This window comes from Saccopteryx bilineata, chromosome 1 (assembly GCF_036850765.1).
Source record: "Saccopteryx bilineata isolate mSacBil1 chromosome 1, mSacBil1_pri_phased_curated, whole genome shotgun sequence".
In the NCBI taxonomy this organism is placed as follows: domain Eukaryota; kingdom Metazoa; phylum Chordata; class Mammalia; order Chiroptera; family Emballonuridae; genus Saccopteryx; species Saccopteryx bilineata.
Genome location: NC_089490.1, coordinates 317,553,068 through 317,579,816, shown reverse-complemented (window position 1 = coordinate 317,579,816; position 26,749 = coordinate 317,553,068). Strand labels below are relative to the sequence as shown.

The window sequence follows — 26,749 nt, the reverse complement described above, 5'->3', positions numbered from 1 at the left end:
TTCGCTAAGGCCTTGGAATTTGAAGAACAAGGTTTCAATCATTCTTTTGGCACTTATTTAGATATACTATATATAATATATATTATATAATATAATATATAGTATATAATTTAATATATAGTATATAATATATATAATACATAATACATAATATATAAAATATATAATATATAAAATATATAATTTATATATAATATATAATATATATAATAATATATAACATTATATATAATATATATTAATATATAACATCTATAATATATATATAAATATAGTGAGACAGACAGAGAGAGAGCGAGAGGGATAGATAGGGACAGACAGACAGGAAGGGAGATGATGAGAAGCATCATTCTTCATTGCAGCGCCTCAGTTGTTCATTGATTGCTTTCTCATATGTGCCTTGACTTGGTAGGGGGGCTATAGCAGAGAGAGTGACACTTTGCTCAAGCCAGCAACCATGGAGTCATGTCTGTGATCTCACACTCAAGCTGGTGAGCCTGTGCTCAAGCTGGCCTCGTCAGGATTTTGAACCTGGGTCTTTTGTGTTGCAGTCCAATGCTCTATATCCACTGCGCCACTGCCTGGTCAGGCATGGCACTTATTTATATTAAATTAGGCAAAAATCTTAACCTTTTTGGACTCAGTGACACCACTTGTTAGAGAGGGGAACAAAAAATTCTTTTACAAGGACAATGGAAATGAAACCTAAATATCTCATAAGTAAATATCGTGCATCTTGAAATTAGAATAGTGTTTCAGATCTCTGGAGTCTTCTTCTGTATCTGACAAGAGTTTGATATTGTTTGACTCCGTGTTTTTGCTGCTTCTCTGTGTTAATTCCACAATCCAGAGGTGCCTTCTTTTCCCAGAGACATGGTGGAGGGAAAAAGAATGTTTGTACCCTTTGTTACGGACAATCCTTAAATTCATCTTTGCCTGGTGTTGGAGACAGGATTCCTCTCTAGGAGTCCATGTTCTTGAAAGAGAAGGGGAAAGCTCCAGCTCAGATGTTTGACCAGATTAGAGGAAACTATACTGTTAGGTGCTATTCTCCCACTTACAGACTCCTAGGAGGGAAAGCACAGATGCTTTCTCCATGAAACTAATAAAACCTGTACTGGAAACTTTTTTTGTTTTTTAGAGAGAGTGAGACAGACCAATAGGTTCAACTCATAATTGCAACACTTTAGTTTTTCATTGATTGCTTCTCTTCTGTGCCTTGACCAAGGGAGGACTACAGCTGAGCCAGTGACCCCTTGCTCAAGCCAGTGACCTTGGGCTTCAAACCAGCGACCTTTGAGCTCAAACCAGCAACCTCAGGGTTTCCAACCTGGGTCCTAAGCATTCCAGGTCCATGTTCTAATCACAGTGCCACCACCTGATCAGGCTGAACTGGAAAATTTGAAGTTGCTAAAAATAAATGCAGAGATCTGGGCCACTGCTGAAGTTGACAGCCTAAAGCAGAGAGGTTTATTTATTCATTTATTTATTCATTTATTTATTCATTTATTTATTTTTGTTGTTGTTGTTATTGTTTTTTAAAGTGAGAGGAGGGGAGGTAGTGAGACAGACTCCTGCATGTACCTCGACCAGGATCCACCTGGCAACCTCTATCTGGGGCTGATGTTCCAATCCCGAGCTATCCTCAGTGCTTGCGGCCAATGCTCAGACCAACCAAACTATCCTCATCACCTGGGGCCAAAGGTCAAACCAATCAAGCCACTGGCTGTGGGAGGAGAAGAGAGAGAGAAGGGGGGAAGGAAGAGAAGCAGATGGTTGCTTCTCATGTGTGTCCTGACCAGAGCTTGAACCCAAGATGTATGCACACCAGGCCGATGCTCTGTCTACTGAGCAAACTGGTGAAGGCCTAGAGTAGACAGTTCTGAGAACATCATTTATGGCATTTTGATTATGAAAGTTCAGGCTCAGGAACTGGGAAATGGAAGCAAAAGAAGCTAAACTGATCTGTGTGAAAGCAATAAAAATTCCTTATTTTTTCTTGGTGGTCCCAAGGAAGTGTTCAAGGATGTGTGAGGAAGTGGAAAAGGGAGAATACAGGGAAGAGGAGAGGAGGTTGCTGCAGCTGTGTTAGAAGAGAAGAGAAACATCTCCAATATCACAGTGTCCACTCGGGAAAGGACCCTGGGATGGAATTGGTCTGGGGATGTTACCAGCGAGCTTTGATATTTCAACTAAGTTGTTTTCTCTTCTGCACTCTAAACTTCCCCTTAAACCTGCGATAAATCTGCTACTTACATCTACATTGTGAAGGGTGACAAGGCAGATGGCCATGAAGATGCTCAGAGAAGAAGTTTGGGGAAGAGATGATGGGGACAGATAAGAGATGATAAGGAATGTAAGCATCCCCCTAGCATGGAAATTCTCAGAGGATCTGACTGGTGGTAGTGTTTGTCAAGAGGCAGGGGGACAGGGATGATGACTTGAGACCCAGCACAGAATGGTGGCTCAGTATATTTGGGTGTTAGAGAAAAGTGTGACTCCAAAGATAAAAGTCTGGAGATATTTGAGGTAAATTTTTGGAGGTATTGAGCACTCTAAGCTGATTCAGAGCAGTTTCCGCCCGGAGAGTATAGCCAGACCGAGTAGGATCTTAAAGAGGCAGGCTGAGTTTCCCTTCCTCAGGGAGTAGAAGAGTTTGAAGAGAGAATAACCGATGATCTGTGCATAGACACTTGTGGTGTGTGGGAAGGTGGTCAGACAGCTTGGAGGTTTTACTTCAAGTCTGCCACGCTCAGCTCATCAAAGAGACTGCGGCATTTTCAAAGGAGTTCCCATCAGAGTGATGGGATTAGACCTGCACCAAGGGAATGAGGAAGAGAGGAAAAAACTCCCACTCAAAAACAACAAACAGAACCAAAGAACAAAGGGTGGAGTTCCAGGAACAGAAAACAATAATTTTCTCTCTCGGGAAAGGTGAAACATGGGTGAAAATAATTCTTTCATTTAGAGCCCAGGAGTCTATTATTTTGGACAGAGCTCCAGGAAAACCTGACAACTCACTGCTAAGAATGTGACTGATGCATAAGGCTACAAATGCTGATGGCAAAGCAAGCCAAATCACAGAGCTCTTGACCTCACTTGTGTGTGGTCTGCCTCCCATCCCTCCCCTCTTCCCAAATCTCTGGGTCTTCTTCCCATGTTAACTCCACCTGGAAGCCTCCTGTCTGCTCCTGTCATCCCTCAGCTATATCCTTATGCAGAGCTGACAGTTGATTTATGCACAGGACTAAATGCAGCTCTTCTTTAGTGTATGATGAGGAGTATTTTTCTTTTTAAACATTTTATTTTTCAATTGCAATGGACATTTAATTTTTTTTTTTTTTTGTATTTTTCTGAAGCTGGAAACGGGGAGAGACAGTCAGACAGACTCCTGCATGCGCCCGACTGGGATCCACCCGGCACGCCCACCAGGGGCAACGCTCTGCCCACCAGGGGGCGATGCTCTGCCCCTCCGGGGCGTCGCTCTGCCGCCTGGGGCAGAGGCCGAGGAGTCATCCCCAGTGCCCGGGCCATCTTTGCTCCAATGGAGCCTTGGCTGCGGGAGGGGAAGAGAGAGACAGAGAGGAAAGAGGGAAGGGGGGGGGGTGGAGAAGCAAATGGGCGCTTCTCCTATGTGCCCTGGCCGGGAATTGAACCCGGGTCCCCCGCACGCCAGGCCGACGCTCTACCGCTGAGCCAACCGGCCAGGGCCGACAGTTAATATTTTTTATATTAGTTTTAGGTGCACAATTCAGTAATTAGACATTTATATAATTTAGGAAGTGGTCCCCTGATAATCCTAGTACCTACCTGGCATGATACATAGTATTACAATATTATGGACTGTTTTCCCTATGCTGTACTTTATATTCCTCTGACTTATTTATTTATTTTTTTCTTGTTTTTTTTTAAAAACCATTTCTTTTTTTTAAATTTTATTTTTTAATTTTATTTATTCATTTTAGAAAGGAGAGAGAGAGGGAGAGAGATAGAGAGGAGAGAGATAGAAAGAGAAGGGGGGAGGAGCAGGAAGCATCAACTCCCATATGTGCCTTGACCAGGCAAGCCCAGGGTTTCAAACCGGCGACCTCAGCATTTCCAGGTCGACACTTTATCCACTGCGCCACCACAGGTCAGGCCCCAATTTGTATTTTTTAACCCCTTCACCTTTTTTGCCTGGCCCTTTAACCCCCTTCCCACCTGGCAACCTTATGCGGGTATTATTAATATGTGTTTGCTTTGTGTACACTGAAGTCTTTCTCAGGGAAGGCTCAATGGCTAAGAGCCCAGGACATTGTTTCCAATCCTGACTCTGCCTATTTTCAGCTATAGAACTGGGGAAGTTCACTTACCCTGGAAATGGAGGAAGCAGTAATACACACCTCACTGAGTTGCTGTGGAGATTTAATGAAATAACATATGTAAAGCACTTACACAGTGCCTGGCATATAGCAGATGCTCAGTAAAAATGATCATTCGCTGGAACTCACACACTGCTGGGTGGGGTATACACATTAGGACAACTGCTTTGGAAGATGATTTGGTGGTTTATATTAAAGATGACCATATATATAGATTATGTCTCAACAATGCTCTTGGTAGGTAATACTCCTTCCCTAGTCTTTTTTTTAGCTTATAAGATTATTATCATATAAAATCAGTACTGAGTGCTTAAGAATTAATTAGCAAAGTTTTCAAATACAACCCAGTTATACTTTGGGAACTGTGTGTACTATATTTTATTTGATTAATAGCGATATGGTTTATTGCTCTTTGATACTTAAATTCCTGAGTTTCGCTGGCCTGAAGTTCTTGGCATACCATGGTTAGTCACATGGTCACTTTTGGGAATTCTGGATTCTGTTATGAGAATAATAATTAAATCTCATGAAGGAATTGGCTGACTTCCCCAATTAGACAAGGGTAAGTCCCAGGATGCCAGGCCACCAGGCAGGGTTTCTTGGTATGACAGGGTATTACATTGAAATGCTTGACAGTTTTTACTGTTGAGAACATTCTTACTTGTTTAAGAATTAACTCTCATTACAGTCTTTTTTAGTGAAATTTAACTCTGTGTTCTTTTATTTTTTCCTCAGTAGAATTTTTATACTTGGTTGCAATGTGTTATGAATAAAACTTTACTGAAATAATTTTTGGTGCAATTATGAAATTGTCAGTCAATTCTACTTCTTCTTTCTCTTCTTTCTTTATATCTCTTCTGAAATCAGTTTTTAAATAACTCATAAATATATATAATATAGGCACACTTTACAAATGACTATTAGTGATGGCATCTTCAGTTTGGAAAGTTGTTGAATAATTATGTTGATATGATAAAAAAAATTTGAATTTAAGGCACACCATCTTGAATGGCTATGTCCTATAGACCAGAGCTACCTAAAATGTGGTCCACAGACTGTCTGCAAACTGCTTGCTATCGGTTGTGATGACATATCTAATAGAACTTGAGAGTAAGCATTTATAAACTTTTATAAGCACTTTCTTAAAGTAATTTTATATCTGTTGAATGTGTCTATAATGTCTTCTGAAAAGAAGCAAGTGGTCTGTCACATGCTGTTTCTTCTCTTCCTGCTCCTCCTTCCTTTTCTGGTCCTCCTCCTCCCCTGGATATAAAAGTCCACTACATTCACATGAGGCACGTCAACATTTGTTCCTCTCGGTTAATGCAATGGTAACTTAGTTGAACCCTTTGAGTACTAAGTTATGAACATTCAAGTACATCCTCGTGCCTCCTGACCATCCAGAGTACAATTGTAACAAAAATTTTTATTTTAAAAATGTGTAAGGCAACATTAAAAAAAGGCAAACGTGTGTTCTTCTTGTTTTCATAAATTGATTATCAAACAAACATGATTTTAAGTTAATAAAAACTGGAACTGAAACCAATTTTATTTTTTGAATAAATACTCACTGCCGGGGGTCAGTGAGCATGAAAAAAACTCACTACTCAAAGGGTTAGCCATTGTTGGAGAAGGTCATAAGGGATGTAACCGCTGGTTTTCTTGTGGCTAGACCCTGGCACTCAGAGCCCTTCCCCTCCCCCAAGCCCCCAGTCCTTGGAATGTCCTCTCTGCCCACCCTCCCTAGCCATTTCAAAGAGGTCATATTGAGAGAGCAAGGTGTTGTTGAGACCATCTGGACTTAATATGTAACTGATTTTATTTAAAGGCCTCTAGATAAACTTTCAGATTCTGGCCTGCATGTGTGGAGACCTACTTTGGCTTGTCCTTGTTGCCAGCTAGGACCAGCCCGAGTGGCCTGGCCTGTTAAACCTGCCACCTACCTATTCTGAGGTTCTGTCTTCAGTCTCTCCTTGCCCTCCCTGCATGGGGGCCAGTTTCAAATTTCACTCAGGAAACTCCCAAGGTTGTGAACCAACAACCATTTTAAAAAATACCTCCTTCATTTTGGTAGCCCCCCAAAACATTTCATTTTGTAACCTCAGTTGTTTTGTTGACAAAAGTACCGCTTGAGTTTTTAGGATCTTTCACAATGTAAGCCCAAAATAACAGTCCAAACTTTTTATAGTCTCTTAAAAATTTATATTATTTTGTCCTTATTGTCTATTTAAACCATTTATCTTCATAGACTGTTTTCTCTGCTTATTTGTTGATTAATTTATTTACTCGTCAAAGGTAAACATATCAAATTTCAAGGGTTTCTTATGCTTTTGTTAAAACTTTTGGTAGGACCCAAAATACTTGGTTGGACCCCAAAAATATGAAAAAAATTTCATTTATCCAGTTAATTTGTCATTGTACTGTCTCAATAATAGACCTAGCTCTGATTACTTATTAGGTATGGGTTTGAAGGCTGGTTTCTGGCCAAATAAAGAGAAGGGAACAGCTGCTAGTCCTTGTCCAGAGGCCGGACCTACTTGCATCGTCCCAGATATGAAGGAGCTACAATGACCACACACCAAGAACTGTATTCAGGTGCTCAGGTGAAACTTCAGGGGCCACAGCAGGTCTCTCGCTCCAAGAAGTGTCCCTTCTCTCAAATGTCCTTTCTCTTAGTAACTCTCCACAATAATAAACTTTCTGAAGAACAGTGTTTGGCAAAATGGCATGAGAAAACAGTGTTTTGATTTAGAGGATGCCTTTTATTTAATTTTAACTTTAAATGTAATGATTTTATTTGAAATTATTTTATTTTAAAATTACTTCTAATGGAAATACAAAAATTAAAACCAAAACCCCACCAGGGTGTTAAAAGCTAATATTAGAAGAAACTTTCAAATAATGGGTAACTCTAATTGAATGCTTAGAATGACTAGTACCAGTGCTGGTTTTTCTGAGCTCAGGCGGGTATATGTAGGCAGACTGCTGGCCTGTGATCCAGCTCAACAAAGAATTAATTATATAGGACTGAATAAATTGATGTGGGAAATTTTATTTTTGTAAATTTATTTTAAATTTCGGGAAAAGTTATTAGACTTGGAAAGGGTAAAAGAAGAGAGTATTGAGTGTTCTTTCAATAAAGTGGTCCTGAGGGTTGTCCAGAGTAGTGTTTTTCAACCACCGGTTCGTGGACCACTGCCGGGCCACCAGAAATTTTGTGCAGATTCCAAAAGAGTTAACCACCCTGATGTTGTATGAAGATTATAACCCAATCATCTTAGTCAAATTTGCTTGTGTTCAGGGTGATTTCCACTTCCTAGCCTGTATCATCAATGAAAATACTATTGAGGTTGTCTTAAATATCTTTGGAACCTGCAGGCTAGTTTGAATAACATTTTGCACCGTGCAGAGCATTTACAAACCATGCTCAATAGACAAAAAGCATTTGGACAAATTTATACAGTAATCAATGCATCATACACGTGGAGTTCGGAAATCAGGCACCAGCTTATAAGTACCATGTTGCACCGTTAGGCAAGGTAAGATAAACCTTTATTGTGTGTTTGTTTCCAATAAGCTAGCACACCAGTTCCCAAGTGTAAAAAGGTTGAAAACCACTGGTCCACTGGGTGGTTTACCTTTTTGTGGATCTGCATGAAATTTCTGGCAGAGACATAGTTGAAAAACACTGGCTAGCTAATCATCCATACATTATGTGAGTCTATTCAATTATTTGATTTTCTATAATTGAATAAGCTATTTTATAGCTCTGTAAGGATAAAAAGTTGTAGAAAACTGATAAAAATGCATTTTTTTCTTGTTCACATAACACAAACTATCTTGTTATAGAAATGCAGAGGCATATTGCCTCATACAGATAAAAATTTTAAATGTAAAATTTATATTTTATGGAGCAATAGGATATTAACCAGTTTTGCATTTATTAGCAAAATCATTTCAGCATTCTTAATTGCACGCATTACACATTGTCCAAAATCTCTTGCTAGTATCCCATTAATTAATTGAATAAACAAATTATTTGACACATGTTCACTTCATATGTGTTTGAGAGTAATGGTTTTACTTCTAGAAAATTATATTTTAGCAGTTTGGAGGTTCCACTGAGTGGCCGGAATGAGATCTCCTGACAAAGTATCAAGTAAACTGTGTTTCAGGAGAAGGTCACAAATGGCTACTGAACCTGGGCACGTCCTTTCCTGATCTTCAGAATAAATTCCAAGGAACAAGAGAAATGTAGCTTTACTTATTCTCTGTTCCTCTCTAGTTCTTTTTTAAAAATCTTTTTACTGCCTTTGTGTTTTGGTTTTTATTCTGGTTTGCCCATAGTTAATAATTTATTCCCAATCGGTTGCATCAATGATTGGGAAGTCAGTTTTGTGGAATAACCATTTTGTGATCTTTCTAGATAATAGAGATGAGTTCTCTGTTGAGTGAGAAAAAACAAGGCAATCTGGTCGGTTACTCTTTTTGGTTGTTTGTTTGTCTGTTCATCTATTTGTGGTTCACATTTAATTTAGACTTTTGTGCCCAGTCAGAAATGAAAATAGCTCTTTGAGATCTAGATCAGGTAGTTTTTATATTTCTGTATTTATTCTTGTGTGTTAATGGCTGTAACTGAAAAAGGTCCTATCCTTTAGTTGTGAGAATAAGAAATGCTCTCCAACTTCTGGAAGGCTTAATAGTGGAAAGTATTAGGTGATAATATCTCTTGAAGAAGCTTTGTTCTGATTTGTTTAAATAGAGGTAAATAAACAATTTATAATTTTATTATTCCCCAAATTCACAGAAAACAAGAAAAGTAAAGTTTTAGTATGGTAAATATATTTCTTTTTTTTCAAATACTTTTTTTTAATAGAGACTTAACATTAACTCAGAAACATTTTAAAAATTTAAGTTCATATAACGGTCAGTCTTTGGCAAATCAGAATGGTTTAATAGTTTTGGTTTTATGAAAAAAAGCTAACCTTTTTCTCTGATTTATCAGTGTTAAGTATAAATGTGCATTTTATTTTAAAATAAGAAATGGGTTTGTTTTTTTAAGGAAGATACTAGTTCAATTTAATTTTCATTTTAAAAAATATTTATTTATTTTTAGCCCTGGCCGGTTAGCTCAGTGGTAGAGCGTCGGCCTGGCGTGCGGGAATCCCGGGTTCGATTCCAGGCCAGGGCATACAGGAGAAGTGCCCATCTGCTTCTCCACCCCTCCCCCTCTCCTTCCTCTCTGTCTCTCTCCTCCCCTCCTGCAGCCGAGGCTCCATTGGAGCAAAGTTGGCCGGGGCGCTGAGGATGGCTCTGTGGCCTCTGCCTCAGGCGCTAGAATGGCTGTGATTGCGGCATAATGATGCCCCGGATGGGCAGAGCATCGCCCCCTGGTGGGCATGCCGGGTGGATCCCGGTGGGGCACATGTGGGAGTCTGACTGCCTCCCCGTTTCCAACTTCAGAAAAATACAAAAAAAAAAAAAAAGATTTATTTTTAAAATTGAATTTATTGAGGTAAAGGTTCAGCTGTGCAGCTCAATAAAACATCATCTTCATGCTGTATCATGTGCCCAGTGCCTCAAACAAAGTCTATTTGTCCTCATTTTTCTCCTTTGTCCTCTTCCATCTATTCCTAACCCCTTCTTTTCTAGCTATCACCACACTGTTGTCTGTGTCTATGTGTACTATATATACGGTTTTTTTTCTTAATCCCTTCACCTTCTATCAACCAGTCCTCCAACACCCTCCCCTCTGACAGCTGTCAGTCTGTTCCATGTATTCATGTCTCTGTTTCTATTTTATTCATTAGTTTAAATTGTTCATTAGATTTCACATATAAGTGAGATCATATGGTATTTGTTTGTTTCTGATTGGCTTATTTCACTTGCCATAATAATATCCAGCTTCATCCATGCTGTTGCAAAAGGTAAGATTTCCTTCTTTTTTATGACCACATAATATTCCATGATGTAAATGTATCAAGCTTTTTTATCCACTCATCTATTGATGAGCACTAAGGATGTTTCCAGATCTTGGCTATTGTAAATAATGCTGCAATGACCACAGGGGTGCATATATTCTTTTGAATTAGCATTTTGGTTTTCTATGGATATATTTTCAGAAGTGGAATAGTTGGGTCATAAGGCAGTTTTATTTTAAATATTTTGAGGTAACTTCATACTGCTTCTCACAGTGGCTGCACCAATTTGCATTCCGACCAACAATGAACCAGGGTTCTTTTTTCCCCACATCCTTGCCAGCACTTGTTGTTTGTTGATTACTGCTTAATTTTTTTACTTTCTTAATGAAGGCTTCCTTGACTTACCATACTTAAAATTATAAACTATACCCCAACCCCTAATTCCCAATGCCCTCCACTGCTCTATAATCCCCCCTATAGAACTTATTATCTTCTAACACACTGTATAGTTTAATTACTTTTTTTTTATGTATACTGCTTATTTAGCTTGTCTTCTGTGGGTACATTGGAAGCTCTTTGAAAGCAAGGGCTTTTGTTTTGTTTGCTGATATAATCCAAGAGTCAAATAGTTGCTTAAAAAATAGTTTTGACTAAATTAATGTGGAATTGATGCTGGATATCAGCAAACATGGGAAGTCAATAATAAGATATGTAGTCAGCTTGACCAGCTCCTGAAAGACCCCTTTTCTCACTCTTCCCCAGACTAGAACACTAGAAAACTACAGAGTAACAACAGCCCCCAGAGATGCTCAGAGCCTGATGTTGAATTCTGAGGTGTCTCTGAGAACACACGCTACTGGTGAGGATGAGAAATAATAGTGGTTGAGGCTGGACTTCATTACCAAGCACCCTGCCCCGAGGTTCTTCAGTTCCTTCCCAGTCCCGAAACTCATTCAGAAGGCACAAACTAGATGTGCTTCTTCATCCTTCCCTTAGCCAGCAAAACTGATAATGTGAGCTCAAAGGAAATCAGTGACATCTGTGGACAGCAAGATGTCCAAAGAAGTTCACATACTACACACCTGTATCTGAATACACAGAATTTAATCTGAATATCAAAATTTAATCATGTATTAAGTAAACCAAAAAAAAGAAAAACAAGGTAAAAAGTAAGTCTCAGCAAAATTTTAAAAACATATATAATTAAGACTGCATTCTCAAACTAAAATGTAATTAAGTTAGAAGTCAATAACAAAAACATTCATTGAAAATATTGCCAGACATTTGAACACTTTATTACTCATGGGTCAAAGAAAAAAGATATATTATGTGAATTTTAAAATACTTTGACCTAGACAATAATAAAAATACTGCAGTTTCAAACTTGGGAATTGAATAGAAACATAAAAATTTATAGCCTTAAATGCTTAAATTAGGAAATAAGGATGACTCGAAATTAATTGCAGCATTATTTATGGTGGTCAAGACATGTAAATAACCAAAGTGTCCCTTGACAGAGGATTGGATAAAGAAGATGTGGTACATATGTACAATGGAATACTACTCAGCCATAAGAAATGATGACATATTGCCATTTACGATAACATGGATGGACCTTAAGGACATTATACTAAGTGAAACAAGTAAATCAGAATAAGCTAAGAATGGTATGATTTCATACAGAGGTGGGATATAAAACAGAGACTCATGCACATAGATAAAACTGGAGTAATTACCAGGGGGTGAGGGTTTGGGGAGGGGAGTAAGGGAGAATAGATATATGGTGATGGAGAATGAATTAACTTTGGTTGATGGGCATACAACGCAATCAACAGTTCAAATGCCATAGAGATGTTTACCTGAAATCTATGTCTTCTTGTTGATCAATGTCACTTCATTAAATTTAATTTCTTAAAAACAACAACAAAGCCCATGCCAGTTGGCTCAGTGATAGAACATCAGCCTGGCATGTGTATGTCCTGGGTTTGATTCCTGGTCAGGGCACACAAAAGAAGCAACCATCTGCTTCTTTACCCCTCCTCCTTCTTTCTCTCTCTCTCTTCCCCTTCAGTAGCCATGGCTCAATTGGTTAGAGTGAGTTGGCCTTGGGCTCTGAGGATAGCTCTGAGGCCTCGGCTTCAGGTGCTAAAGAAATAGCTCGGTTGTGGAGCAATGGAGCAGCAGCCCCAGATGGCAGAGCAGTGCCCTGAGTGGGCTTGTAGGGTGGATCCTGGTTGGGGTGCATGCAGGAGTCTGTCTCTTTGCCCGGCCTCCTCTCATTAAAATAAAAATAAATAAATAAATAAATAAATAATTAAAATTTTAAAGTAAAAAAAAAAACCCAATAAAATAAATCCAAAGAACAAGAAAGAATATAATAGAGATCAAGCAGAAATCTAACAAAGAGGAAAAGAAACATATGAAGAAACAAATAATATGTTGCTTCTAAGGAAACATATATCTGGAGAGATTGATCAAGAGAAAAAAGTAAAGGAATCAGATAAATAATATGAAGACATGAATGGGGTCATGATTAAGTTACAGGCTTGAAATAGAAAAGCAAGTTATATCCTGAGTAAGTAGAAGTATGAAAATAATCAAAGTATGATTGAAAAATTCAAAAAATAGGAAAGGGAGATGTAGTTGAGAAAAATCAATGAAAAGTTCTTTGAAAATGTAAATAAAAGTAGCAAAGTACTAGCAACTGATAAAGAGAAAAGGAATAAAATACAACTCAGCAATATCTGGAATGAAAGAGGGGGCCTTACATATTTATTATACACATTAAATAGATACTATTCAAAAACTTTATGCCAATGGATTCAACAACTTATTGGAAATAGACAGTATCTGAAAAATATGCTTTCTAAAAGAGATGCAGGGAAAATAGAAAATCTGAATAGTCCTATGTAAATTAACAGAATTTGTAATGAAAACTTTTCCACAAAGAAAGCTCCAGACCTGGGTTGCATCACTCGTAAATTCTATGAAACATTAAAAAAAATGATACCAATCATAGACAAACTCTTTCATGTAACAAGGGAGAAGGTTATACTTCCCAAATTATTTTATGAGACCAGCATTAACCTGATATCAAAACCAGACAAACACAAAAAAAGAAAATTTCAGGCTAATATCCCTTATGTACATAGATGCAAATATTTGAAGTAAAATAACAAAATGAACCCTGAGACATATAAAGAAGTTAATATATCATGACTTAGTTGGGTTTATTCCAGGAATGAGTGCAATGTCAGTTTAAGATTTGAAAATTATTTTAAGATAAAAATAAAAAAAAGAACAAATAAAAGAATTAAAAAAACCTCTTTAGTTATTTCAATATGCAATCATTTGATAGAATTCATCACTTGTTCATGATAATAGAAGACAAACTGCTCAATTTGCACATTCTTCAATTAATGTACAGTTAACATCACACTAAATAGTGAAAGACTAAATGCCCGCCTCTAAGAACGGGAACAGGGCAAGGATGTCCACTCTCCTCGCTTTCAGTCAACATTGTGGTGGAGGTCCCAGGCAAGAGGACTAGAAAGAGAAAAGTGAAATTATCTTTCCCTCTCTCGTGCCATATTTTCCCTTATTTGGATTCCTATCGTATGTGTGGTCTATGCCACTCACTTGAAAACTAATTAGCATTGGTTTTCTTCTCTGTACATGTTCATGTAAATTTCTAGTTTTATCTGTGTAACTGTGGAAGCAATGTATACATCTCAGGGTTTTTGTGAATCTCAAAGCCGATTTGGTATGCAATGATGTTTGAAATATTATAGTGCTGAATATAGTTCTGAGACATCAGTTAAGGGATGTAGGGTTCATAGCAGGGTTTGTCTACTGGGAAAGAAAACTGAGGCAGAGGCCTGGCTGCACGCACTGGATCAGGCAGAAAAGGGTGTACAGATCTGGAATTCCTCCTTGCCCTTGGTATTCCTGCCCCGTGGAGAGTAAGACTAGCCCTTTTGAAATAATCTCAACTGAATGGCTGGATTGAGGTTCCAGACATAACTGTTGTCTTGAAGATTGATTTTGGTACTGTGAAAGGCCTTGACCTTCAGGTGAAGGCACAGAGACTGGTTTTCAGGCAAATACAGAAGAATGTGGTAGAGACCTTGCTAGTCACTTTATCTGTAATATAAGACAGGTGTTTCACTGTAAAAACAAAAGGGATGGAAAAAATATATATTGAAAGGGTTTTTTTTTTTTTTTACCCCATTTAATAGGTTCTTAAACTACAAACAAGTTTTTTTTCTAGAAGAGCTATCCTTAAGATTTTGTATTTTGCTTTGTAATTTTTTTTAGTTTTTGTACCAAGGAAGGGAAAATCATGAAAAAAAATCCCTCTTTTTTTTTTAAATTTAATGAGAGGAGGGGAGGCAGAGAGACAGACTCCTGCATGCGCCCCGACCAGGATGCACCTGGCAAGCCTACTAGGGGGCGATGCTCTGCCTATCTGGGGCGTTGCTCCATTGCTCAGCAATCGAGCTCTTCTTAGTCCTTGAGGCAGAGTCCATGGAGCCATCTTCAGCAGCCTGGGCCAACTCACTCCAATCGATCCATGGATGCAGGAAGGGAGGAGAAGAGAGAGAAAGAGAGAGAGAGAGAGAAGCAAGAGGGAGAGGGGCGGAGAAGCAGATGGGCGCTTCTCCTGTGTGCCCTGGCTGGGAATCATACCTGGGACATCCACTGGCTGGATGACACTCTACCACTGAGCCAACTGGCCAGGGCCAAAAAAATCTCTTAAAACCTTAAAAATTCTTGCTGAAAATTAAACCATGTTCTTCAAGAGGAAAAGAAGAATGAATTAGTAGATTGAATCTTGAATAGTGATTTAAACACTGGGGATTATTTTATCTACTTTCTTATTCTTTTTGTCTCTTTTTCTAAATTTTATTTTTATTTAAATTTTAAATTTATTATGTTAACACGGATTCAAGTGTCCTACTCAATATAATGCTCTCAGCCACCAAAACATGTCCCCTATTGCACCCCAGTTGCCCCCTCACCCCCTACTTCCCTCCCCCTCTTTCCTCTGGGACTTGTTGTCCTGTTATCTGTAGCTATGTGTTACATATATATAATTTGGCTAACCCCTTCATCTTCTCTGATCCCATCCCCTCATCCTCATTTCCTCTGACAGCTGTCCCTCTGCTCCCTGTGACCCCACCTTTGCCTCTATTCAGTTCTTCAGTTCATCATGTTCATTAGATTCCACATATATGTGAGATCATGATATTTGTCTTTCTCTGCTCACTTATTTCACTTAGCATAATGATCTCCAGGTCCATCTATATCAGTGGAAAAGGTCAGGTTTCCTTTTTTTTCACAGCCACATAGTATTCTATTGTGTATATGTACCCCAGCTTTTTTATCCACTTGTCCACTGACAAACACTTGGGCTGTTTCCAGATCTTGCCAGCCACAGAAAATTTAATGTGAGTTGTTAGGGAAACTCCCACCTAGGTAAATTCACTTGTCTGTTAGTGACCTTTCTGGTGCTTTCCAAGGGCTTCTGGGTCACCTATAAACAGTTATCACTGAGGTTAATAGTAGAGAGTATCAGAGTGCAAACCCTGATCCCCAAAGGGGCACTTGTACCACGCTTTGTTCAAAACTGTTATTTAACAAAACATTTTTGTACTGTTACTCTGAAGACAAGTGAGGAGTCTGTTATAAATTATTTATGAACAAAATTCTTGTATCGAATGAGCATGTAAATGTTTTGATTGAATTTTGGCACACACAATCACTGTTTCACTATGCATCAGAATGACTATGTCTTCCCAAAATACATACAACAATGTCTGGGAACCAGGAGTTCTCTTACTCAACAAATAAATGATGATTTGTAGGAATTATTTTTTTCGGGAATGGAGGTTAACCACAGTCAGTATATTATTTGGTTATCAATTTAATTTGGAAAAGAAAATTCAGGTCACTGGTTATCAATCTTTGTGCTACAGTTCATCACGTCTTCACCTATCTCAAAGGATATATACATTTCCTCCATAATATCAAAACAAAATGAATTCTGACTGCTTCAAAAACAATTATAGAGTTTCTTATAGGTACCAGGGACTATCTAAGAATTTTTCATGTTTTGACTCATATACTGGGTTAGGCAAAAGCAGGTTGATAGTTATGAGTATGTGACAGAGTTTATTCTTTTATAATTTATTAACTATTTTATTATTTTCTGTGTGCACAACCTACTTTTGCCCAACCCTGTATTTAAACCTTTGACTATCCTTAGGAGATAAGATCTATTCTTATTTTTATTTTACAAGGGGGAAAATTGGGTCAGGGATTAGGGAACTTGACCAATATCACACAGCTAAAACTGGAAGACCTGGGCTTTGATTCTAGCCTCTCTGACCTCAGAGCACATGCTTTTTTGTTTTTAGAGACATCAATTTATTTAGTGAAGTGTGTGAAACGTGCATTTTCCTGGGCTAGCACTGAGCACAAGGCACAGGAGGCTGGTGGGGCTCAGCAGCAGATATCTGCTGTCTGACACTTCACTGCTGGGTGGTCCCTGTCACAACGGGCCAGACTGCACATCTTGCATAGATCATCACAGCAACTTGAGCTCCTTGCTTATTACTATTTTTAATATGACATGTTTATTGAGATATAATTCACATACTATACAATTAATCCACTTAAAGTGTACAATTTAATGGCTTATAGTATATTCACAGAGTTGTGCAACCATCACTATCACTTCTAGCACATTTTCACCACCCCACAAAAGACTCCTATACCCATGTAGTTACCTCCCATTCCCTCTTCCTCAAGTCTTGACAAACACTAGTCAGCTTTCTGTCTCTATGGAGTCTTTCTATTCTGAATATTTGATATAAATAGAACCATACAACATGTGCCATTTTGTGTATGGCTTCTTTCACTTATTGTATTATTTTCAGGATTTATCCATGTTGTAGTATGTATTAATCCTTTTTATTGCTGAATAATATTCCATTGTATGAATTTATCACATTTAAAAAATTCATTCAACATTTGATGGAAGTTTCCACTGTTTTGGCTATTATGGATAATGCTGCTGTCAACATTTGTGTGCATATTTTTGTGTGGACATATGTTTTTGTTTATCATACAAATACACTTAAGAGTGGGATTTCTGGGCTATGTATATGCTAACTCTAGGTTTAGCCTTTTGAGAAACTGCCAGTCCATCTTCCCTCCTTGTTTATTGACATTAAGAAGTTCTTCTCAGCTGACTGTTTTTGTAAAAGTGACTTTTCTAACAACAACTGACACTAGAAAACAAGCAACCTAGACTTTGCTTCAACAGTCAAAGATTCAACATTTGGGCTGGCAATAGCCACTTTCAATAATGTAAACCAAGTGGAAAGCTTAGAGTATCTTTAAGTAACTGTCCCATGCCTTCTTAACATAAAGTGTTTTAGAAGGTGTATCAAACAAGATAATAACAATTATAGCTAACATCTGTGCAATACTGCAGATGTTCCAGGCAGCCTATGAAGTGTGTTAAATGTATTTTATCATTTAATTTTAGAACCACTAACATGTTTTAGAATCCTTACATTCTAGAGGGAAAAATTTAAAAATATTGTAAGAATGACAGACAACTGTATATTATCTGTGTAATGACTAGGTAGGGGCAAAAAAAGGTTTAGCTTAAAGTAAGAAAAACTGAAACAAAAGGTGAACTCTCTTAAATGAAAAACTGTTCATAAGAGCCTCACTTAATGGGTTCCATTGGGGGTATTTTATTATCAAGAAACAAGAAATAGAGTGAATTACTATTACTTACGCTAAGTCTGTATACTCACAATACTATCTCAAGTTTTTTTATAGGCACATAAAATTTGTTGCCAAATAAAATATGATAGAAGCTAGCAAATATTAACTGAAGAGAGAAATGAGAATTGCTCTTATACAACATTTAATTGGCTTTTGATACAAGTTTTTCCCATTGCAAGGTGCCTATCTTTCCTAGTATGAAATTCATTTGAATAGGTTCTCCTGCCATAACCTACTTCAAAGACCAGTGAATACACAGTTAAACAAACAAACACCAATGAGAAACAATACTTACACAGTATTTTGTTTGTGATACGTTTAAAACACACAAGAATAAACATATTTATCATAAATGTTAAGGCCACTAAAGCCACTACTAGTGAAGAATAATTATAATTTGTATGGTAATGACATTTCCTATTTAAAAAATTATAATACATGCCAGAGAATCCACAAGTAGGCTCTTCTTGGAAATAAAATCCAAAGTTATCAATTTGCTTCAGGATATTAGGTAAGAAAAAAATAATGAGTGTTTAACAGAAGGGTTCATTGTGTTGATTCTGATTTAGTGTGAAGTTGCCACATAGGAATTTCTTATTTGGATTAAAATTATGAATCCACAACTATGGAAAAATTTAGAAGCATAATTATTTTCAATAAACTCTAAAGTACCCTTAGAATTGAAGGTCATGGGAAGAATCCCTACCCTAATTTCCGCTTTAGTCCTTAGATCCAGTTACCAGCTGCTTGCAGTCATCTCCATTTCTTAGAAAAGACTTAGACATTTTTATTTAGCAACCAACCCAGGAACTAGTCTTCAGCACACTAACCACATCTTCCTTCTCTATATCATACTTGTATGCTTTGGGTCCTGAAAAGAAGTAAATGTAGCCTAAAAGAGAAAAAGTTGAAATTGTGGTTACTGAAAATGACTTGCAAATTTATAAATGGGAGGATTTGTAATTGTAACTTTTTTGAGGTGATACCAAAGGGGAATTGGGAATATGTCAGGTGGCTGTTAGCAAGTCGGCAGCACAGTTCTCACTGAGCCCTAGATCCTGACGGCTCTAACTCCTCATTCATCTCCCATCTTGTTCTCTATTCAAACCAGGTCCAGCATTTTCTTTGGGGTCATCCAATGGGTCAGGCTTAATTATGCTTGGTGTTTCTGTTCAGGCTGTTCTCCTCCAGAGAGTTCCCTCCACTTTTCTTTACCTAGTCAAACTCCTACCTGTTCTTTAAAACCCAGCTACAGTTCCACCATGAAATTTGCAACTACGAATGCCAGTTCTGATCTTTTCTTTCTTGGATCAACTCTTGCTATAATTGTAAAAGCCACCACACAATTTAATACCAAATTATAGACTGTCTTGTTTTCTAGTAATTTCATCTATGTTGGAGGAAGAGGAATTTCCCGAAGATATTGACCACTCTGCAAGAGCAGAGACCATATCTGGAACTGTCTTCACATTTCTGAAGTGTTCAACTCTGTGCTATATTCCTAAAAAGAATATGTTGACTCACTTGTTCAAAAGATTCAATTAAATCTATTCAAACCAGTTCAATTCAATTCACCTTTCCCAACTATGTGTTGAATTTTAGGAGTTGAGTGCTGGAGTGGGAAAAGGCACTTGGAAAGTTCAAAGCATATGCATTTTAAAGATAAAAATGGTAATTTTCACTAAGTAAACTTTTTTTTTTTTGTATTTTTCTGAAGTGAAAAGCAGGGAGGCAGAGAGACAGACTCCCACGTGTGCCTGATCAGGATCCACCTGGCATGCCTACTAGGGGGCGATGCTCTGCCCATCGGGGGCTTTGCTCTGTTGAGGCCAGAGCCATTCTAGTGCCTGAGGTGGAGGCCATGGAGCCATCCTCAGCACCTGGGCCAACTTTATTCCAAGGGAGCCTTGGCTGTGGGAGTGGAAGAGAAAGATAGAAAGGAAGGGTGGAGAAGCAGATGGGTGCTTTTCTTGTGTGCCCTGGCCTGCATATAAACCCAAGACTTCCACACACCAGGCCAATGCTCTAATGCTGAGCCAACTGGCCAGGGCCTGAAGCAATATTTTTAAAACATTTTTTTTATTCTCAAAGCAAACCACAATGCAGACCTTTTATAGTTATTTTTATTCTAGTAGTTAATGTGGTTAGGTAAATTTATAAGGGACTCAGCACCAAAGGTAAGAATGAAGAATTCCCATTTGGAAATCTATTCTTTGTTATGTTAAAGCAGAGCCCAGATTTCTTTTTACAATTCCCACAAAGACAGTTTATAGTGAAAACACTCACCATTTAATTCCACAGCAGCATCTATTTGGCCATTTACTCCTGAAAATTCTTCTTCAGTATTTTTTGGATAGTCTTTTTCCATTTTTCTTTTTCGTTCATCATAACTAGAAGAAATATTATTTCATAAAACAGATTTTCATTGGTTGTAGGTGTCATCATGTTGGTCAAACATATTTAGCCAGGGATGTTTATGATTTACATTAAATTTCTTTTTCTCTCTCTCTCTTTCTCTCGCACACACACACGCATACACACACACAAACGCAAACACACAAATATATTCTATCACTACTCTCCCAGGTTCCTGAGAATTTGGGCACACTTTCTCTAAAGAGTCTCTTTAAAAAGTTACCAGATACAAGGATTAGAATAAGTTATTCTATGTATTATAGTAACATGTTTCCATAATTTAAAAAATATTGCATTTCAAAAAGAAATCTTCCTGACCAGGTGGTGGCGCAGTGGGTGGAACGTCGGACTAGGATGCAGAGGAACCAGGTTCGAGACCCCAGGGTGGCCAGCTTGAGCATGGGCTCATCTGGTATGAGCAAAAACTCACCAGCTTCAACCCAAGGTTGCTGGCTTGAGCAAGGGGTTACTCAATCTGCTGAAGACCTGTGGTCAAGGCACATATGAGAAGGCAATCAATGAGCAACTAAGGTGTTGCAACGTGCAACGAAAAATTAATGATTGATGCTTCTCATCTCTCTGTTCCTGTTTGTCTGTCCCTGTCTATCCCTCTCTCTGACTCTCTCTCTGTCTCTGTAAAATAAATAAATAAATAAATAAATACAAAAAGAAATCTATAAATATTCTTCATGCTTTATTTACTGTAATTATTCTCTTTCTTACTCTCTCTGTCCTTCTCTCTCTCTCCATTTCCATTCTCTACATGTATAAATTTTTTAGCTCACCAAAAAGATGAAAGTCCTTCATCGGGGCTTTTACTCATGGGCTCTTGTTATACACCCATAGAGTGCACAATAAACAAATAATACACAGTGAATGAACAAATATGTGAAAAGTCCATAGATCAAGATAAAAACCAAAAAGATAAACAACAGCTGATGCCAACCCAAGAAGACCTAGAAATAACACAGCTAAAAATTGGAGGCAGACAATACCAACCATAGACTTACCAGCTCTACAAACAACATACCCAAATGAGAGGGTATACACAGACAAAATGGAAAGACAGAGAAGTGCAATCCAAATGAATCAACAAGATAAACCCCTAGAAAATGAACTGAGTGAGATGAAAATAAGCAAACTACTGGATGCAGAGTTTAAAATAATGATTATTAGAGTGCTGAAAGATCTTAGAACAATAATGGATGGAAACAATGAGCACATAAATAAAGAGATAACAAGCATGAAAAAGGACATTGAAATAATAAAGAAGAACCAGTCAGAAATGACAAATACAATATCAGAAATGAAGACTACACTAGAAGCAATTAAAAGCAGGCTGGATGAAGCAGAGGGTTGAATCAGCAATTTAGAAGACAAGATAAACAAAAACACAGAAGCAGAGCAGCAGAAAGGAGGTTAAAAAAATCTGAGGAAACTCTAAGAGAGTTCTGTGACCACCTAAAGAGAAACAACATCCATGTCATAGGGATTCCTGAAGAAGAAGAGAAAGAACAAGGGATAGAGACCTTGTTCAATGAAATCATAGCTGAAAACTTCCCTAAATAGATGCAGGAAAAAGTCACACCAGTTCAAGAAGCACAGAGAATGCCATTAAAGAGAAACCCAAAGCAATCTACACCAAGACACATCATAATTAAAATACCAAAGCTAAGATATAAAGAGAAAATATTAAAAGCTGCTAGAGAAAAAAAGGTTATCACCTACAAAGGAGCCCTGATAAGAATAACATCTGACTTCTCAATAGAAATACTTGAGGCCAGAAGGAAATGGTAATAAATATTCAAAGTAATGCAGAACAAGAGCCTACAACAAAGACTTTTTTAACATCAAGGCTATTGTTTAAAATTGAAGGAGAAATAAAAACCTTCCCAGACAAAAAAAAACAAAAACAAAAACAAAAACAAAAACAACCTCAAAGAATTCATTACAACCAAACCAATGCTGCAAGAAATGTTAAGGGTCCTGTTGTAAACAGAACAAAATGGGAAAAGAATATAGTACAAAAAGAATATAGCTTTAAAGTATAAACTGGCAATAAACAACTACATATCAATAATAACTTTAAATGTAAATGGATTAAACGATCCAATCAAAAGACATAGGGTAGATGCATGGATAAAAAAACAGGACTCATACATTTGCTGTCTACAACAGACACACCTCAAAACAAAAGATACACATAGACTAAAAGTAAAAGGATGGAAAAAAATATTTTATGCAAATGCAAATGAAAAAATGAAAAAAAAGCTGGGGTAGCAATACTTATATCAGACAAAATGGACTTTAAAACAAAGGCTATAGTAAGGGATAAAGAAAGTCACCACATAAGGATAAAGGGAGCAATCCAAAAAGAAGATATAACCATTATAAATATCTACGCATCTTATATAGTAGCACCTAAATATATAAAGCAGACTTTGTTGGATATAAAGGGCGAGATCAACAGCAATATTATAATAGTAGGGGATTTCAATACTCCACTAACATCACTAGATAGATCTTCCAGAGAGAAAATTAACAAAGAAACAGCAGACTTAGAGGACACACTAGATCGACTGGATTTAATAGATATCTTCAGAACCTTTCACCCTAAAGCAGCAGAATATACATTCTTTTCAAGTGCTCATGGTACATTCTCTAGGATAGACCACATATTAGGGCACAAAAGCGGTATCAACAAATTTAAGAAGATTGAAATCATATCATGCACTTTCTCTGATCACGATGGCATGAATCTAAAAATAAACCACAATAGAAAAAGTGAAAAATACTCAAACACATGGAAACTAAATAGCATGTTATTAAATAATGAATGGGTTAACAATGAGATCAAAGAAGAAATAAAAAAGTCCTAGAAACAAATGATAATGAGCATACAACAACTCAAAATTTATGGGACACAGCAAAAGCAGTACCGAGAGGGAAGTTCATAACATTACAGGCACACTTTAAGAAGCTAGATAAAGGCCCTGGCCGGTTAGCTCAGTGGTAGAGTGTCGACCTGGCATGCAGGGGTTCTGGGTTCAATTCCTGGCCAGGGCACACAGGAGAAGCACCCATCTACTTCTCCACCCCTCCCGCTCTCCTTCCTCTCTGTCTCTCTCTTCCCCTCCTGCAGCCAAGGCTCCATTGAAGCAAAGTTGGCCCAGGAGCTGGGGATGGCTCTGTGGCCTCTGCCTTAGGCGCTAGAGTGGCTCTGCTTGCAATGGAGCAATGTCCCAGATGGGTAGAGCATCGTCCCCTGGTGGGCATGTCGGGTGGATCCCAGTTGGGCACATGTGGGAGTCTGTCTGACTGCTTCCCCATTACCAACTTCAGAAAAATAAAGAAAAAAAAAGAAGCTAGAAAAAGCTCAAATAAACAACTTAACCCTGCATCTAAAAGAACTAGTAAAGGAACAGCAAATCCCAGAGGTAGTAGAAGGAAGGAAATAATAAAGATCAGAACAGAAATAAATGACATAGAGGCTAAAGAAACAATACAGAGGATCAATGAAACCAAGAACTGGTTCTTTGAAAGAGTAAACAAGATCGATGAACCTTTAACCAGACTCACCAAGAAAAAAAGAGAGAGGACTTAGATAAATAAAATTAGAAATGAAAGTGGAGAAATAACAACTGACACAACAGAAATACAAAATATTGTAAGAAAATACTATGAAGAACTGTATGCCAAAAAATTAGACAACCTAGGTGAAATGGACAAATTCCTTGAAACATATAATTTTTCAAAAGTCAATCTGGAGGAATCAGAAAATCTAAACAGACTGATTACAACAAATGAAATCAAAACAGTTATAAAAAAACTCCCAACAAACAAAAGACCTGGGCCAGATGGCTTCACAGGTGAATTCTACCAAAGATTCAAAGAAGAACTAACTCCTATCCTTCTCAAGCTATTTCAAAAAATTCAAGGGGAAGGAAGACTTCCAAGCTCCTTTTATGAGGTGAGCATAATTCTGATTCCAAAACCAGGCAAAGACAACACAAAGAAAAAAAATTATAGGCCAGTATCCCTGCTAAATTTAGATGCTAAAATCCTCAACAAAATATTAGTAAACCAGATCCAGCAATATATGAAAAAAATCATACATCATGATCAAGTGTGATTTATTTTGGGGAGGCAAGGATGGTACAATATTTGTAAATCAATCAATGTGATTCATCACATTAACAAAAGGAAGGAGAAAACCACATGATAATTTCAATAGATGCAAAAAAAACCTTTGGTAAAATCCAGCACCCATTTATGATCAAAACTCTCAGCAAAGTGGGAATACAGGAACATACCTCAACATGGTAAGGGCTATCTATGATAAACCCACAACCAACATCATAATCAATGGACAAAAATCAAAAGCAATCCTATTAAGATCAAGACCAAGGCAGGGGTGCTTCCTTTCACCACTCTTATTCAACAGAGGACTGGAAGTCCTAGCCACGGTAATCATACAGGTAGAAGAAATAAAAAGCATCCAAATTGGAAAAAAAGAAGTAAAATTTTCATTATTTGCTGATGACATTATCCTGTATATAGAAAACCTTAAAGTCTCAGTCAAAAAATTACTGGACCTGATAAATGAATGCAGCAAGGTGGTAGAATATAAAATTAATACACAAGAATTTGAGGCATTTTTATACACCAACAATAAACTGTCAGAAAGAGAAATTAAGGATACAATCCCCTTCACTAACAAAAAAATAAAGTACCTAGGAGTAAATTTAACCAAGGAGATTAAAGACTTGTACCTGGAAAATTATAAAATTTTGATAAAAGAAATCAAGGAAGATAGAAACAAGTGGAAGCATATACCATGTCCATGGTTAGGAAGAATAAACATCATTAAAATCTCTATATTACCCAAAGCAATTTATAAATTCAATGCAATACCAATTCATATACCAAGTACATACTTCAAAGATATAGAAAAGATATTTCAAAAATTTATATGGAGGCCCTGGCTGGTTGGCTCAGTGGTAGAGCGTTGGCCTGGCGTGCAGGAGTCCCAGGTTCGATTCCTGGCCAGGGCACTCAGGAGAATCGCTCATCTGCTTCTCCACCCCTCCCCCTCTCCTTCCTCTCTGTCTCTCTCTTCCCCTCCCACAGCCAAGGCTCCATTGGAGCAAAGTTGGCCCAGGCGCTGAGGATGGCTCTGTGGCTTCTGCCTCAGGCACTAGAATGGCTCAGGTTGCAACAGAGCAATGCTCCAGATGGGCAGAGCATTGCCCCCTGGTGGACATACCAGGTGGATCCTGGTCGGGCGCATGTGGGAGTCTGTCTGATTGCCTCCCCGTTTCCAACTTCAGAAAAATACAAAAAAAAATTTATATGGAATGAAAAAGAACACAAATAGCCTCAACAATCTTGAAAAAGAAGAATAAAGTGGGAGGTATCATACTTCCTGATATCAAGTTATACTACAAGGCCATTGTACTCAAAACAGCTTGGTACTTGCATAAGAACAGGCATATAGATCAGTGGAACAGAACAGAGAACCTAGAAATAAATCCACACCTTTATGAACACTTTTGTTTGACAAAGGAGGTAAGATGATACAATAGAGTCAAGATAGTCTCTTTACCAAATGGTGTTGGGAAAATTGGACATCTACCTGCAAAAAAATGAAACTAGACCATCAATTTACACCATTCACAAAAATAAACTCAGAATGGATAAAAGACTTAAATGTAAGTTGTGAAACCATAAGCATCTTAGAAGAAAACATAGGAAGTAAGCTCACCAACATCTCTCACAGCAATATATTTGTTGATTTATCTCCATGGGCAAGTGAAATAAAAGACAGGATAAACAAATGGGACTATATCAAACTAAAAAGCTTTTGCAAGGCTAAAGACAATAAGAACAGAATAAAAAGACAAACCACACAAAGGGAGAACACCTTTGACAATATGTCTGATAAGGTGTTAATAATAAAAATTTATAAAAAACTTGTAAAACTCAACACCAGGAATACAAACAATCCAACTGAAAAATGGGCAAAAGAAATGAATAGACACTTCTCCAAAGAGGACATACAGATGGCCAATAGGCAGATGAAAATATGTTCAACATCAATAATCATTAGAGAAATGCAAATTAAAACCACAATGAGATACCACCTCACACCAGTCAGAATGGCACTCATTAACAAAACAACACATGATAGGTGCTGGTGAGGATGTGGAGAAAGGGGAACCCTCCTGCACTGCTGGTGGGAACGAAGAC

General features: G+C 37.7%; 1 protein-coding gene across 1 annotated transcript in view; it reads right to left on the bottom strand.

Annotated features, from left to right (window-relative positions):
• Positions 1-18,876: 18,876 nt before the first annotated feature.
• Positions 18,877-26,749, bottom strand: part of MMP20 (matrix metallopeptidase 20) — a 47,745-nt gene continuing 39,872 nt past the window's right edge. Inside the window, exons 9-10 of the mRNA XM_066247706.1 lie at positions 20,372-20,475; positions 18,877-18,977 (exon numbers count right to left, since the gene is read on the bottom strand). Of these exons, the coding sequence (XP_066103803.1) occupies positions 18,877-18,977; positions 20,372-20,475 (205 nt within the window). The remainder of the gene's footprint in view (positions 18,978-20,371; positions 20,476-26,749) is intronic.